This window comes from Scyliorhinus canicula, chromosome 14 (assembly GCF_902713615.1).
Source record: "Scyliorhinus canicula chromosome 14, sScyCan1.1, whole genome shotgun sequence".
Lineage (NCBI taxonomy): Eukaryota > Metazoa > Chordata > Chondrichthyes > Carcharhiniformes > Scyliorhinidae > Scyliorhinus > Scyliorhinus canicula.
In genome coordinates, this window is record NC_052159.1 from 32,990,818 (window position 1) to 33,008,353 (window position 17,536).

Genomic DNA, 17,536 nt, shown 5'->3' on the forward strand with positions numbered 1-17,536 from the left:
TTGTTATGCTCTTGATGTAGCATAAGCTGCTTCCTTGATGTACACTCTGGCAAAGGAAGGTTCAGACTTGGAGATAGCTTTAACACATTTATTAAACTATTAACAATCTCCTACTTGGATTCGACTCTCCTGTTAATCCTGCTATAGCTACTCAGACTAACTAACCAGCCTGCTACAATCCACGTGGTGGGTGTGATGTGTTTCAATCAACCCTCTCTGTACTCACTAAGTGTTTCCACTGGAAAGAGACTGAGCATGAGTGCTGTGTCCTTTTATATGGGTAGCCCCCTTGTGGTAGTGTCACCTCTGTGTGTGTCTTGACTGCCCATTGGTCGTGTCCTATCTAATTGACCTATTGCTTGAATCTCTGTGTCATGTCTCTGGTGCTCCCTCTAGTGTCTAGCTAGGTGTAATGTATGTACATTAACCCCTTGTGTATTTACAGTGGTGCATATCACCACAGCCTCCTCTTAAACAAGCAGCTGAAAAATAAGACTGGTTTGTGCTTGTCTTCGATAATGGACACTGTTGGTTTCAAGGCACAGGTCTTGTGTAACTTGGAGGTACTCCAGTGTGAGCCTCTTGGATTTGCTGATGAAGTGATGTCTTTAAGGCACACACCTCTTAAGAAAAAGTTGCTAATTCTGTCTTTAAAAGCACTTTACACGCATGTAAAAAGTGGTGAAGTATTTTGGATTTTGGGAGAGGGTCTGTCTTTCCTGTAAGATAGGATGCATGGCTGAATACTTTAAACTCTGTTTACTTGAACATGCATGATGGGAGAGTCGCCTCCTCCCCTCCCAGAAAGCTAAAGGAAACAATTTAATAGTATTTTTTAAAAAAACCAATAGAATAGAACATTAGAATAGAATAGAGTAATACTTCTTACCTTTCCAATCATGCACCTGTGGGTGCGGCCTTGATATGGTACAAAACAAAGTGGGCGGGATTCTCCGCTCCGCCTTGCCACATTTCTGCCCCGACCGGCCGGCGGGATTCTCCGTTACGCCAGCCGGTCAATGCGGGTTCCCATTGTGGGGCAGACCCATGCCGTGGGAAAACCCCCCCAGCATAACGGAGAATCACGCCGGCGGAGAATTTCGGCCAGTGTTTCTGCAAGGACAGCCCTGGAAGCACATATTTATTTTCTCTTTACCTCCTCTCACCTTACACCATTTACAGCTTCATAAGTTGAGGTACAGCTTGATCCTGGATCTCTGCAAATGCCATAGTAGGCAGCACCTTGTCTGTGGGTGGCAGCTGGCGTGGATATGTGTTTTCCCCCTCTCCGATGAAAAGTACTAAGTGTTTGCACAGCACTTCCCCGGTACAAGATGGGAGTAATTTCCTTAGGTCTTTAACTTTTAAACAAGTCTACATTAATTTTTTTTAAATGCAATTTCTTGCCCTAAAATTAGTGTTTTCATTGATTAAATATTAAAAATACATATCCTGTCATCTTTTCTTTCAGAAGTACCATAAAACCTGCTTCTGGGTTTCTTAATGTGAATTGTATCTAGATGTGGCAATGCTTGGGCTATGCTATTGGTTTTAGGCATTCCTCATAGGATTTTCCCATTCATGTGAAAGCCTATGACAATTCCATGCCTTGCTCACCAGGTAGCATCATGGAACCGAATTGACAACCTTGGTACGAACATTTAGATCTATTTCATTACCTGAAATATCTATTTCCAAAGTTGAAACAAAATTAAAAATGTCAAACAGCTATTTCACAATAACATGGTTTGATTCATCCGTTGGATTGATTGTTCTCTCTTTGGATATCTTCATTCTGGCCTGAATCAGTGTCAAAAGCCAAGACTTTGAATGAATATTTTGCCTAGCAACAGTTAAGTGAGAGCTTTCAATCACTTCTGTGTTTTGAACAAATTAAGGTTTCAGAAGTTCCCACTTGAATCTGAAGGTTGTACAGCATATTCCCACTTCCTATGAGGATTTGAGAGTTTCTTTACATTCTACAAAAGACTTTGAAAGAAACTGAATTGTCAAAGCTTTTATTTTAGGCAAATTACATATATACAAAAGTACAATTGTGCTTTTCTGTTTTGAATGCCTCAGAACAACAGGGGAAGCATGCGAGAGTCAGGAATGAAAATAAATACATCTGTTTGTGGTTTCAGAAAAATCAAAAACTAAAAATACCAACTCTCTGTAAACAATCATCACTTTTAATTTTTAATGTTATATATTCAGTTAAAAATCTGTTCTGAATCCTTTACGTGTGTGTGCTTTTTAAAAATGTATAAATCTTGGAAACCCCTTCGCAAATCCTGAGAGCCCATCAAACCCAGCATTTCATCCCAGTAGAGCTAGATTTCAGAGCAATTTCACCAATGTCCTTCACTTCGCCTAACACCTCGATTCCTGTGTAAACTCTCACCTGCAATGGGCAATGCCTTTGGAGGCCGACTAGTGTTGTGGAAACTGTACCTGTTGTTCATATTTCCATTTAAAGGTAATAATTTCTTTATTGCAGACAAAGTTTGACTTGGGGACTGTTCTACTTAGCACACACAGGTTATTGTGGAGAGAACCAAAAAAACATGTAAGTCTCTCGAAAATAAATTCAACTGTGTTTTGCTAAAATGTTGTACTTAACTCCTGAAAAGATTGTGTATCAACGATACTTGTACTTATGCAAGGATCATTGGCTGATACCTCATATGGCTTGGTGTCAAATGTTATTAGAACAAGTAATCGAAAGCTTGATCAAAGAGGGGCTTTTAGGGGACTTCTCAAAGGAGGGGGGGGGGGGGGGAGGAAAGGCTGAGGGAGGGAATTCCAGGCTGCTTAAAGTACAACCACTAGCAATGGAGCAATTACAATCAACAGCCCAAAATTGGAGCAGTGCAGAGAGTTTGGGTTGTTGCAGGTCTCTAGGAGGTTATCAAGATGGGACTAGAGGCCATTAAGTGGTTTGAAAAACAAGAACGAGGATTTTAAACTCAAGGCATTGCCGGATTGGGAGCCAGTTGTAGGCCAGTGAGCACAGGGACGATAAGTAAACAGGACTTGGGTGTGGTTAGGCTGTGGGCAGCTGAGTTTTGGATGATTTTGAGTTGACAGAGGGTGGAAAATAGAAGGCCATCCAGGAGAGAATTGGAGCATTACAGAGTGTCAAAGTAACAAAGAGAGAGGCAAGATTTTTGGAACAGATGAGTTGAGATGGAAATAGGCGGTCTTGCTCATGGAGTGGCTATGCGGTCGATGCCTCAGGATCAAATATGGTAACAAGGTTGTGAATGGTTTGGGTCCACCTCGGGCAGTTGCAGGGCAGAAGCGGGGTGGGGTGGGGAGAGAGGGAAATTAATTTGCAGCAGGGAAGGAAGACAATGGCTTTAGTCTTCCCAATAGTTAATTAAGAGGGCAGCACAGTGGCGCAGCCGTTAGCAATGCTGCCTCACAGCGCCAGGGACTCGGATTCAGTTCTGGCCTTAGGTTGCTGTCTGTGAGAAGTCTGCACATTCTCCCCATGTCTGGGTGGGTTTCCTCCGGGTGCTCCAGGTGTGGGGATTCTTTTGCTCTGCGTTGACGTGACGGTCAAAAGCCTTACTTCTGCACTGTAGTGATTCTATAATTTCTGCTGATCCAGGACTGGATGCCGGGCAAACAGCTTGACATATCACAGACAAGGGAGCGTTCGAGAGAGGTGGTGGTGAGCTGGAGCTGGGTGTCGTTAGCTTATGTGTGGGACCTAAAGCTGGGTTTTCAGATGATGTAGCCGGGGAAGGGGTGAGGGGGTAGAATGGAGAGGAGAAATGCAGGAAGCCAAGAATAGACTCTTTGGGGACTCCAGGGGTAATGATTTTGGGACAAATGATCGCAGGTTATTCTCTGATCGTGACTGGATATATAGGAATGGAACCAGGCGAGGGCAGTATTGCCCAGCTGGATGGTGGAGGAGGATGCCATTTGAAAGGTTATATACATTTCAAATTCTGCCAATTTGATGAAAGCTTCAGTCAGTCTGTACAACTGAGCTTTCATATTGCCCTGCGAAAGTGGATAGCATGCCACTTACACTACGGATCAGCCATATGATTTGCAACACTTTTAGTGAACATTAATGGGGAACAAAAATTGTATTTGCCCTGATTTTATCCCTTATCATTGGGAGATATCAACAAATCAGTCAACTATCACCACTTAGCCCGAGCACTAGTGAAAATATTTACTGCATAATTTCATACAAAAGCATCATGATGTTTGTTAGTCATAAAACTGAATTATTTCCCACCTACAAAAAGGGTGATTTTAGCAAATACAAGTATTGTAGTCCAAGAAAATTAAGTTTCATTCATTGTCAAGGCAACTATAGTCCAGGCTTACCGTCAGTGATATAATTATGCCGCTCCTGCCAACTACAGTTCCTCCACCAACCACGATCCCCACACCTCCTTCAACAGCGGTGAGTTGCAGATTTAACGTTGTGCAATCATGAGAGAATTTATGACTCTTCAAATACTGAAGCTGTCCATGCCCAAATGCAGCAACACCTTTACATGGCTGACAAATAAAATTTGCGTCAAACAAGTGCCAGGCAATGACCATCTCCAACAAGAGAGAATCTAAGCATTGCCCCATGGATTCAATGGCATTACCATCATTGAATCCCCACTATCAGCATTGCAGTATGTTACCAATGAAATGTTAAGTCTCGATTTTTTTTTTAATCTAAGAAAAAATTATAGTCAATGTTAATAAATGACGTTTTTCATTAATTTTCAATATATCAAAATGTGGTCTTTGCCACATTTGTGATGTGCAATGTGTTTTATATATATTCAGCATTTTGTTGTATTATTCCATATTTTGATCCTTGCTAAATCAAAATGTTGAAGGCAAAATGTTACCTGCTTGTCGCATTGTTTTGATTAAAAATGCTGCTGGGATTTTGTCACACAATTACTTTCCTTTCCTACAGGATTCCTGCATCGCTTTACCTTTGTCACAGATTATATTCTTTGAGGAACAGGCAGCTGGAATAGGAAAAAGGTCAGGCCTTACACTGAAACATTGGTTTTCTATAAATCCACCTTTTCTATTTGTCCCCATGGTCCTGTAAGACTGATGTTCAAATCCGACTAACCAGTGATTTCAATTACAGGGTACATTTTTTAAAAATTGCAGTGTGAAATTCCATAGGTTGATAATTTTACTGAAAATGGTGTTTATTCCTCCCCTGCCGCCCCAGTAAAATGAACTGAAGTTAGAATTTCATGTTCAGTGCCTGGAACCAATGCATTATTAGATGGATGATTGAGCTTGAGTTAGCAGGGCATCTAAAATTCTGCAATACATCAATGCTAATACCTGCAGCCAGGCCAAGAAATTCTGCAGGATGAGAATAGATTCAATCATAAAAATTTCACCCTCCTGCTCAAATCCCTTTGCAGCCCTGAGTCCCCCAATCTCTGTCACTTTGTCCAGCCCTACAATCCCAAGAGCGCTTTGCGTTCCTCGAACTCTAGCCTTTTGTGAATCCTCGATTTCCTTCGCTCCTACAATTGCTGAAAGGCCCTGTGTACTTTCACCTAAAGGTCTTTGCTTTTCTCTTCTTGAAGATGTGGTGTAAAACCCATCTGTATGGAAAAATATTTGGTTAACTGCCCTATTGTCTCCTACTTTGATTTAGCACCAATTTCTGTCTGACCCTGTACCTGCAAGATGTCTTTGACTTTTAAAAAAAATGATGTCAAAGGCACTTTTTAATACTGGTTGTTGTGAATTTAGCAACAGAAATATGCCATTCAGCTTCTTAAGACAGTTTCACCATTCAGTTAGGTCACGGCTGATCTGTCTCTTGACACAGTTTACCTGCCTTGTTTCAATAACCGTAAATACCTTAACCAACCAAAATCTATCAATCTCAGTTTTGGCATTTGTCATCGTCTTGGCTTCTCCAGTTTTTCGTAAGCAAGTGCTAGATTTCCACCATCCTTCATGGAAAGAAAAACTTTCTGACATCGCCCTCAATGGCCTAGCTCTAATTTTAAGGGAGGGAAGACCAGTCATCACATCCTGCCTGTTTGAAATATCTTTACTCTCTGTCTCTGACCTCCTAACCAATTTTCTATGCAAACTCCAATTGTATGCAATTTCATTTTTGTCAACGGCCTCTTATACGGAGCCTTCATGAATGTCTTTTGGAAGTCCATATAAATAACATCCATAGATACCCTCCTGTCTACCATGTCTGTTACCTCGAGCAAAAAACTAGGTTTGTTGGACACACCTCAGCCTTTACTATTGGGTGCTGACTCTCTTGATCTCAGTCACTCAGCCCGTAACAACAGATTCTATTTACTTTTCCATAACTCATTAAATTAACAGGCCCAGAATTTCCTAATTCGTCTCTTTTCTGAAGTAATGGAGTGACATTCTCAATGTCAGTGTAGTTTCATTTAAAATATTAAACAAAATCAGACTACACTAGTAATTAATGAGGCTGTTTAGCAAGGGCTAAATCGCTGGCTTTGAAAGCAGACCAAGCAGGCCAGCAGCACGGTTCGATTCCCATAACAGCCTCCCCGAACAGGCGCCGGAATGTGGCGACTAGGGGCGTTTCACAGTAACTTCATTTGAAGCCTACTCGTGACAATGAGCGATTTTCATTTTTTATTTCATTTATGTTTAGAAAATTGGGTAATTTCAAACTATCTGAATGCAGTTTACCATGGATATTTTAAAATATGGATGTAACGCTAAGATGTTTACAATTTTTTTTAAAATGTAGGTGTATCACTTGGTTTCTCACCTACATGTTAGATGGCAGGTAGCCAACGTACCACCAGCTGGTGTTTTGAATCTGAGTGATTCCAGACAGCAACCATTCCAATTAAACTTCAGTTAATTAACTCTCATGTATTTCACACTCTGCACACTTTATCTGCTAAATTGGACTCCGTTTTCCAATCAGTGTGATGGTTAGTCATTTTAAAGTTTGTGTTAGATGGTTAGAGCATGGTGCTAATTACGTCTGGGTCGCTGGTTCGATCTCCATACTGGCCAAAGAGACTCCCCCTGCTGCTCGTCTGTTATGTTCCATTCTTTGCAGTCAGTGAAGGACGGTTTTGAATAACGGCTCTCCGTCCAGTAGCATCGCCAACTCTGTATGAGCCTGGGTAGCTCAGTCAGTAATGCATCAGACTTCGGATCTGAGGGCCCAGGGTTCTCGTCCCTGTCTGGGCCCAACGTGTTCATCCCCGAATAATGATAATCCCTGAACATAATTGTGTTTGGTCCTAAAAGGATAGTTTAAGTTTTAAATAGAAACAGGGTGGGGGGGAAGTGAACATTACTTACATCAAATATATAGGTTAGACAATAAAATATACTTAATGTTAACATAACTTCCTTCAAATGGAAAATGAGTTACCATATGTGAGGAGTAGTTATTTATTTGAAAGCTGATCGTTCCCATCGCTGTAATTCGCAGTATAAATGTTTCTTGTGAGTTCCAACTTTTGTCCAGAAATTGAAGATTAACTTTCTGGAGTTCCCTGTGTATAAGAGTTAAGAGTACAAAAATACACTCTCAGAAATGTGGTATTATTGTATTGGATAGATGGGCTGTTCCTAGTTTAGTTAATTGCTACTTAGTTCTGTGGAATCACTGTGGCCTTTAACTACATATCAAGTAATCTGACCATATCTAACCTCAAAAGATCCCATTTGGAAAAAAAAGTAATGGAAATGGAAGAATTTCATTGTGAAGCGATAAGAGGACTGAAATCAAAAACCAGAAAAATACCCTCTAATTTCCAATTTGGACGAGTCATTCAGGCAATATTTGTTCCAAGCGATTCTATGTTTATATAATTTTTCTACTTTAAGGGACAGTGCGGTGTGTTTCTCTTGGCAGTAGAAGGAAGTGAAGCTTTTGTTTTGCTAGGGAGCGTGTGCTTTAACACAGGTTTTACAGTAATTAATGAGGTTAGTTTATTATTCTTCTGGGAAGGGCCTGCAATCCTCTGGCAGTTGATCTTTTGGCTTTCCGAGATTAATGATGGCTCTCCGGAAGAGGAGGGAAAGTTGATAAAACATAGCAATGCAAAGTTAATAATACAGCAGCCAGTCAGGTTTGTTGTTCAGGTTTGGATTTGTGATATTTAATAATTTGCAGCAGTCAGATCGGAAAGGTTTGTGGACACAGCGCCCGTATCATTCCAATATTTAAAAAAGAGAACAATAATTGCTACATCAACAACTACTTTTGGCATCAACCCGAAATATGGAGCATATGGAATTTTAAAAAAAACTTCATTATAGGCTTTCAATATTGGTGTTTGTTTTATTGGGTACATTTAAAATGTGACATGCAGTCTTGTCAGAGAACTACCTGCACTGATGTCTCTTCTTTCTCTCACACTATTACCTCTAAAGAACCCCAAGGAATGTTTCCTTCGACATTCCTGTTTCTTGTCTGTATATTCTCTCTCTTGGTGACGTCAGGTTTCACATGAATGCTGACGACACTGAGCTCTGCCTCTCTCGATCCACTGTCTCTGAATTGTCGTACTGCTTGTCTGATGTCCGGTACTGGATGAGTAACAATTCCCTCCAACTAAACGCTGGCAAGATGCGAGCCCAGAGGCTGCACCTTAATCTTCTTACCTTAATTTCTGGGCACTCCTCAACTTCGCAACCCCCCAGCAACCTCACCCATTGCCACCAACCCTCGCCCCCATGAAAGCAAAGGCAGACACCAAAAAACAGTTCAATAATTCAAGGCTTTAAAATAAAATGACAAACTTCCTTTTTGCTTAGCTTTCTTCTCTTCTATTGCATCATTTTCCAGTATTTTGACTGCCAGATTGATAGTGTTGCTTCTCATTACTAAATAAGCCGATCTTGATTTTAAGCATCTAACCAAGTGTCTGAAAGCGCCGGAGTTTGCTCAGTCAATTGCATGTTTTTAGCAGTTTCTAGCTCTGCAAAAATTCGATTAATCTTTTAACTATGAAGCCGTGATTCTGATCATGCATTTCAAACAATACTCACTGATCTTCTCTCCCCCCCCCCTCCATCCCACCCATTCCCCCCTCCCAAACTCTCCCTCGCAGTCCTCTCTCAAGCTCTCCTTCCCCACAACCCTGTCTCAAACTCTTCCCCCTTCTGCAACCCCCTCACACACTCCCTCCCCCGCAACTCCCTCACAAGCTCGCCCTCCCCACAAGCCCATCACACACTTCCCTCCCCGGAACCCCTTCACACACTCCCTCCCCATAACACCCTCTCCCTACCACCAACCCCCTCAGACACTCTTCCTCCCCTGCAAGTCCCCTCTCACTGTCCTCCCCCGCACCCCCTCACACACTCTCCCTCCTCCACATCCCCTTCAGACCTTCTCCCTCCCCACATCACCCTCACACATTCTCCCTCGCAACCCCCTCATACACTCTCCCTCCCTGCAATCCAACCCCCTCACATATTCTTCTTCCTCCCCCCACCCTCTCAGATCCCCCCCCCCCCCCCCCCCCCCCCCAAAATCCCTCACACTTGCATTCTCATCTCGCTTGCCTGTGGTCCTCAAAGCAGTTTGCCTTGCCCATGCTCTGTCCCCATTGGCTGCTGGGTCTCTCCCTCGCCTCAGGACATTGCGTGTCTGTTTTAGGTTTAGGGTGGGGAAGGGGCCGGCACCACTCCCGCCGTCCCCACACTGTCTTAATCCCCAGTTGAATTATATAATTTCCTGGCCAAATTTGAATAAAGAGGTATTGTTGAGACCATCTATTGAATGTGTAACATTTACATTTACAACACTGCATTTTATCTTTGACCAAGTCAATGACTAAAAATCAAACACTTTTGTTTTGTTTCCAGTGCCAAAATAGTAGTTCATCTTCAACCAATTCCTCCCAACAAAGAAGCTGGCCCATATCAGAGTAGCAAGTACTCTTACATAAAACTGTCTTTCAAGGAACATGGACAGATTGAGGTAAGTATGGCCTGAATTTGAAGTTGCAGGTGCACCCTGCGTCTGCTCCCACCCGAGATTATGTTGTAAACACAATTAATGGCCATCCAATGTGAACTGTGCTCTGGGAAAGGCTGAGTGCTGCTGGGGAGAGTGTGTGTGTGTCTGGGGTGGGGGGGGGGGAGGGGGGGGGGGGGTGCAGGCACCGGGAAAGGGGCGTGTGTGGGCTTGTATTTCCAATGTGCTCCCTTGTGGGAACAGCCACTGTGAAGCTGTCTAAAGTAGCTGCTGAAGCTTTAAAAATATCAGCGGGAAAACTATATCCTGAGTGTCCAGGCAGCACAATCAGGCACAGGCCTTTGTTCCCAGACACATTTGTTAATTTTATTTGAGCCATGGCCTTTTATCCTGCCCTTGATCAAGTTTACAGGTTAAACGTAAAGGCCACCTTGCTAATCGGCCTGCCCGCCAACCATAAAAGCAGATGGACAACATAAAATCTCAGTCAATTGGCGTTTAAATTGGCTTCTTGATTGTCAATGGGCATGCCTCCGACTCGCGCGTGTACCCACTGTCCGAAAAAGTTTGTGTTTTACAATTGGTAACCAGCTGGCTTGTATTTCTCAGTTCCATTTCCCTACTCTGTGTTTTCAGCTGGCTTGATCTTCCATGTTCTTCTGTTGCTCTCTCTTTACTTACAGGTGTTCCCCTTTCAAGCTAGATGCCGTTACAAATATCCTTTAAAATCTCTGAACTTGGTTCCAAACATCCAACTTTCCTGACATGACCTTGATTTGCCTGGAAGTAAGAGTCAGCCTGGGCTGACTGCCAGGAAACTACCTTCGAGCATTTTCCATTTCATGTTCCCTATATCCCATTCCGGCTCCCCTCTCTTCCTCCACTCCCAAAGGTCAAAATTGGCCTAACACAGTCATCCTCTTGCTGTCAATCAGACTGACTGCAATTAAACTGTATTTTCTCACGCACATTCAGCCAATACATGTGCCATGTTATAATGAACCATCATTTGTTAGTTTTTTGTTGAGGGGAGCCCGAATAATTTCTCAGGGCCTTTATCCACTGCACTCCCTTTTCCGCCCTTATCCGGCCAGACCTTCTGTCCCTTTAAAATTACTACACCTCAACCATGTTCACATGTTTTGGGCATGCCCTGAGCTGAGGGGGTACTGGGAGGGATTTGCGGGGGTCATGTCCCAGGTGCTAAAAACAAGGGTGGTGATGAGCCCAGGGGTGGCAATTTTTGGGGTTTCGGAAGACCCGGGCGTCCAGGGGGAGAAAGAGGCCGATGTGCTGGCCTTTGCTTCCCTGATAGCCCGGCGACGAATACTATTGGCGTGGAGGGACTCAAAGCCCCCGAAGACGGAGTGGTGGCTTGCGGACATGTCGAGTTTCCTGGGGATGGAAAAAATCAAGTTCGCCTTGAGGGGTTCTGTGCAGGGGTTCACCCGGAGGTGGCAACCATTTATTGACTTCTTTGCGGGAGAGTGAGCGTCAGCAGGGGGGGGGGGGGGGGGGGGGTTTAGAGTAGAGTAGGAGGGAAAATATGGCGGGTAGTACCGGTGGGAGGGGAGCGGGCTTGTGCAATATGTTACGGTGGAAGTATTGAAAGAACGTGGATGTTTGCACATTTTTGCCTTTTTTGCTTCCTTTTTGATGATGTCTGTAACTGTTTATAAAGCCAAAAACTACCTCAATAAAATTGTTTATTAATAAAAAAAAAAAAAAAATTACTACACCTCAACTCTCTTAATAGACCTGGATGTAAATCTCTGTATCTTTCCTTATTTCCCCCTCACGTATACGTCAAAGCTCACCTTAAACGCATCAGCACTATTTTCTTCCACCACTCCATGTGTCAGTGAGTTTAGTATTGGCACCACCTTCTGTGCAAAGAAATTCCTCCTAAATTCTTTATTTGATTTGTTGGTGGTTGTTGTATGTTTATGCCCCCTTGTTCTTGACTTGCCCGCAAGTGGAAGCTGCTTCTCCCTACCCAACTGAATGCCTTAACATCTATCAGTTTACTCCTTGGTATTGGAGAGATTGATGGCATTGTGGTTACGTTAACTGGATTAGTAATTCAGAGGTGCAAAAGCAAAATACAGCAGATGCTGAAAATCTGAAATAAGAACCAAATATAGTTGGAGAGAGTTAACATCTCGGGCCGCCTACCTTTCATCAGAACTGACAGGTTGCAGACCTGCCTGAAACATTACCTCTGTTTCTCTTTGTAAAGATGCTGCCTGACCTGCTGTGTTTCTCCAGTCTATTTTATTCTTATTTAATGTTATTAATTCAGAGTCCTGGACAGATGGTCCAGACATGAATTCAAATCCCACCACTGCAATTGAGGAAATTACATTAATTAAATAAATCTGGAATTAAAACAAAAGCTAGTTCCCCACCTGGTTCATTAATGCCCTTTAGGGAAGGAAATCTGCCACCCTTATCTGGTCTAGTCTTTGATAGACTTCAGACCCAGAACATTGTAGTTGACTTTTAACTGCCCTCTGAAATGACACAACAAGCGTATCGGTTGTATTGAAGGTTGCTCTCCATCACCTTCTGGAAGGCAATTGGAAATGGGCAAGAAATTCTGATTGTGCTGGCAATGTCCACATCCTGTGGATAAATAAAGAAAAATTAATTCTCTTTTGAGGGAAAGCCCAGCCTACTTAATAATTGCATCCTCAGCTCCAGTAATAGCCCATTAAACCTTCTCTTTGGAGTTCCACTATCTTTTTCATAGTTTGGAAACTAGACTGCACATGGTACTCCCAAGTGTAGTCTAAACAAGTTCTATATAAATTATCTCCCTGCTTTTGTATTCTATTGCTCCAGAAATAAATCTCAGGGTGGCACGGTAGCACAGTGGTTAACACTGCTGCCTCACAGCACCAGGGACCCAGATTCAACTCTGGCCTTGGGTAACTGTCTGTAGGGAGTTTCCTTACACAGTCCAAAGATTAGGTGGATTAGGTTAGGTGGATTGACCATGCTAAATTGCCCCTTAGTGTGCAAAGATATGTAGGTTAGGTGGATTGGCCATGCTAAATTGCCCCTTAGTGTCTAAAGATGTGTAGGTTAGGTGGATTGGCCATGCTAAATTGCCCCTTAGTGTCCAAAGATGTGTAGGTTAGGTGGCTTGGCCATGCCAAATTGCCCCTTAGTGTCCAAAGATGTGTAGGTTAGGTGGATTGGCCATGCTAAATTGCCCCTTAGTGTCCAAAGATGTGTAGGTTAGGTGGATTGGCCATGCTAAATTGCCCCTTAGTGTCCAAAGATATGGAGGTTAGGTGGGGTTGCGGGGATAGGGCAGGGTATTGGGCCTAGGTAAGGTGCTCGTTCAGAGAGTTTGCAGAGTCAATGGACCAAACGGCCTCCTTCTGCACTATAGGGATGCTATGGAGTTGGCATTGTATTGTCCCAGAGGCAATAGAAGAGCTGTAATTAAGAGTCTTGTGAACTATCATCAGACTTGCTGCCTCTGAGCGGCAAGAGGAAAACGTTGACAGAGTTGGGAAGGGGTGCCTATGGCAGTGGAGCACAACTCTTCCTAAAACTGGCACAGTAATATAAAACTATTTGGCTAGCCTAATTGTTAAGTACAAGGAACCTCTGCTCTGAACTTCCTGTGACAGTTGAGTGTACAAAGATGCTTGTGGAGTAGACATGTTATCCAGTGTACATTAAGAAGACTTGTTTCCTTGCAGCGATATGGCACATTACTTATTAGGAACAGTGTTCATTAGCTGTGGTTAAAGGAAGTTGCTGTTCATTATAGGAGCAGTACTTTTCAATTTTCACTACCTTAGTCTTTGCTGTTAAAACAAAACCTTGTAATCACGGAAACTCTGCAATATTTTCATTAAATTACTGCCCAGCAGAAGTGATGATGGATTAGGAGTGCCATTCCACCAGTTATCATGTCTGGAAAGATCAAACCAAGATCAATGGGTTCATTTTAACTCTGGGTGCATGAGGCAGGCAAGTCAAAAGGCAGATCCAGGCCACTTTAACTCCAGTGCCTCATAAATGTAATGCAACACCGTCTCCCGGACAAAGTAGAAGAAGTGATGATGAAACTGATGGTTGGGAGCCCAAGGATGCTGAAGTTCCAAGAGAATGGTACCTGGCATGGTTAGTGATTTGGGGGTGGGTGACAGAATCCACAGGATATGTCAGCACTGGGGAGAGGCAGGGCCAAGATTGGGGAGAGGCATGGAAGCCTTCTGGGTAGGGCAGCATGGTGATGCAGTGGTTAGCACTGCTGCCTCATGACGCCAGGGACCCGGGTTCGATCCTGGCCCCGGGTCACTGTCTGTGTGGAGTTTGCACATTCTCCCCATCCCTGCGTGGGTCTCACCCCCACATCACAAAGATGTGCAGGTTAGGGGGACTGGCCACGCTAAATTGCCCCTTAATTGGAAAAGAAATAATTGGGTACTCTAAATTTTTTTTAAAATGGAACCTTTGTGGGCCTTGGGCGATCATTCCTACTCGTCACTGCCCACAAACAAATCCTAGAAACTGTAATAATCACCAGAGATTTTTAAGGCCTCTCTGCTGACTACCACTGTGTCCTTTTGTATGCTTAAACCTCGTACAGCCTCCTGAATGTTATAGTTTAAAACTGGCCTTGCAGACCCAAATTTAGCTGCCCCTGACCACAGCATCCTGTTGGAAAACATGGGTTAATATAGACCCTTATGTAATAATTTAAGATTGAAAGCAGCTGAGAGAAGCAAAGAAGGAGCTGGAGTTGGCCATTCAACCACTCAAACCTATTCTGTCATTGTATTAGGTCATGTCTTAACTCCATTTACCCACCTTTGCTCATATCCCTCGGGAATCCTATAAATCCTAAGTTTCCATTTGCTTATTTCTATTTGGATTTTCTTATTGCTCTACAATAACAGTATCAATTCAGCACAGTAATGATAAACATCTGTATGAAAAATGTTAAAACAAGTAACGACAATTTTTTTAACGTCCCAGTTTGAAGTTAAAATTGGACTTGTTGGTCCAATCTTTTAGACTGCTGGGTCTCCATTTAAATCGTATTAAATTCAAGGTTGAAACTGATGCTATGCGATGATTTAGCTCATGATTTTCAAAAGCTTTAAAAAAGTCAGTTTTCTGTCAAGTTGGGCGATCAATGAAGCCTTTGAATTTATTTCTGCATGCTCTAACTGCGTGTTTATGATTGATATTTTATCCTCCATAAATGTTTCCTTTTCTGATACACCATCCTGAAGGTGCCGATTCTTTGCTCCATCTATCTCGGCAATTTGTGTATGCATGAGTCTAAAGCGAGAGTGTTGGAAGATTGTTTAACAAGGGGAAAAATTACAGTCAACCCCCAATCCTGCTCCCAAGCAGTATTCCCACAAATATTTTCCAGCATAAGTAATATCAGTTGTGGTACATATTAAATTCCCTAATGCCGAGGATCGATCTTCAGAGCATCATTATTATATAGCATTAAGATTTCTTAAGAGCTTTGTAGTAAGGCATATTCAAACCCTTAAATGTATGGTAATTTAAATGCCTTCTGTTTGACTATGTTTAAAGCACAAATACAAGTTGTAATCTTATTATTATAATAGTTCAAATTGTATCTGAGAATAGCATGAGCAAAATGGTGGTTATCAACACGCACGATTAATGTTTAACATTGTTGTTAAAGTTTTACAGACGACTGTCAGAAGAATTGTCTCAGAAGAGATGGGAGCGTATTTCAGTATCTCAGCCGATGCAGTCACCCAGTAGATCGCAAGTAGGTATTAATGTGGAAATTTCTGCCTTGATTTATGGTGATCAGTCAAAAGGTTTACTGTATCTGAACGTATGAGAAGTGATATAAGATCTGCCTGCGTCCAACACTAGGCTCGTACAATTCTTTTTGAATGAAGAAATGGTTGGCAGGTTGAGAAATAGTGGTCGGGAAGGTTTGCTTATTGAACAGGCAGCAGTTGGTAAACAAAGCATTTTTGTGTGTTCGTCAGGATGAAAATATTCCCAAGTGCACAGATTTGGTCAGATGAAGTTTAGAGCCCCACATGCCATGTTTCGATGATGTATCTTGATTTCAATCTCAACTGACCTGTTTCAGTAAAATTGACTATTAGAAGCATTTAGTTTTAATGTAGTCATATCCATTAGGAATTGGCTCATTTCATTTAGAGCCCTTTCATTTGAGCATGGGAGAAGAGAACCTTTGTCCTATCATTCAGGCCTTGGTTTATTAGTTTTCAGAAATGTGAAAGCACTGGCCCACCTACATTCCCACCACTCTCACCTCGATTTTCAGGTGTATGTGGAACGGGGGAAAGAACTACAATAATTAATGCTCTTAAATCCGTAAGAAAATGGACCTAAAGATTTTAGAACACAATTGACATTAATTGGCTTATGTAATTTATTAATTGACATATTGTAATTTATTTTATGTCTAAACATTTGTACATGAATATTCATAGAATCCCTACAGTGCAGATGGAGGTCATTCGGCCCATCAAGTCTGCACCAACCCTCCGACAGAGCACCCTGTCTCAGCCCACACCCATCCCAATCCCAGTAACCTCACCTCACCTTTTGGACACGAAGGGGCAATTTAGCATGGCCAATTCACCTAAACTTGCACATCTTCGGACTGTGGTAGGAAACCGGAGCACCCGGAGCTCCCAGACACATAGGGAACGTGCAAACTCCCCACAGTCACCCGAGGTCGGAAGTGAACCCAGGTTGCTGGCTCTGTGAGGCAGCAGTGCTAACCACTGCTCCCCACTGTTTTAATATATATTTTAGATTTAGTTTTGGATTTATTGTCTCATGTACTGAGGTAACAGTGAAAAGTGTTGTTTTGCGTACAGTGCAGGCAGATCGTTCCATACATGAAAACATAGAACATACAATAAATACACAATGTAAATACGTAAACATAGAATATGTATTATTTATTGCAAATACTGTTGACCACATTTAAAGTATTAAGAGAATATTTCATGACTCGGGCAGGATGGCAGAATTTACCCTCCATGTAAGCAAAGAGCTCTCACCCTCCCTTTAACCCCTTTCCCTTATTCCACCAATCCAATTTAACTCCTATCATTAACCAACCTCATAACTCTCCACAAATACTTTATGGCATCAAAGGCACAAAGTTTCACTTCAGCAACAGAATAATGCAGGCTTAACCTGTCACAAGTAACAGGTGCATACTTCAAAAAGGAGAAAATAGTTAGAAAGCTTTGAGGAAAATGTGGGGGAATGGGATTAATTGGTAATTGATTCAGTCATTGGGCATAGGCACGAGGGGCCAATTGGCCTCTTTCTGTGCCATATAACTTTATTCCATGGAATCACATGGAAATAAGCCAACCCTGAAATTTCCTACGTAGAATCAGCCCTTGATTTCAATCATGCCAATGATAGAAATAGCGCAGCATAGGTTTTGTACTTTCTTGGGCAAGAAAAAGCCGCGTAGAGTCACGGACACGAGAAGCATTGCTGGATGCTGAAAAGCAGGTGCCCTGACATCCCTCCCAGTGAAGGGAGAGTGTGTAGCAG

The 17,536-nt window shown here is 42.5% G+C and overlaps 1 protein-coding gene across 1 annotated transcript in view; it reads left to right on the forward strand.

The window, feature by feature from the left end:
* Positions 1-17,536, forward strand: part of vps36 (vacuolar protein sorting 36 homolog) — a 53,957-nt gene that overhangs the window by 1,222 nt on the left and 35,199 nt on the right. The window contains exons 2-5 of the mRNA XM_038818820.1: positions 2,501-2,569; positions 4,949-5,019; positions 9,850-9,964; positions 15,654-15,743. Coding sequence (XP_038674748.1) covers positions 2,501-2,569; positions 4,949-5,019; positions 9,850-9,964; positions 15,654-15,743 — 345 coding nt within the window. The remainder of the gene's footprint in view (positions 1-2,500; positions 2,570-4,948; positions 5,020-9,849; positions 9,965-15,653; positions 15,744-17,536) is intronic.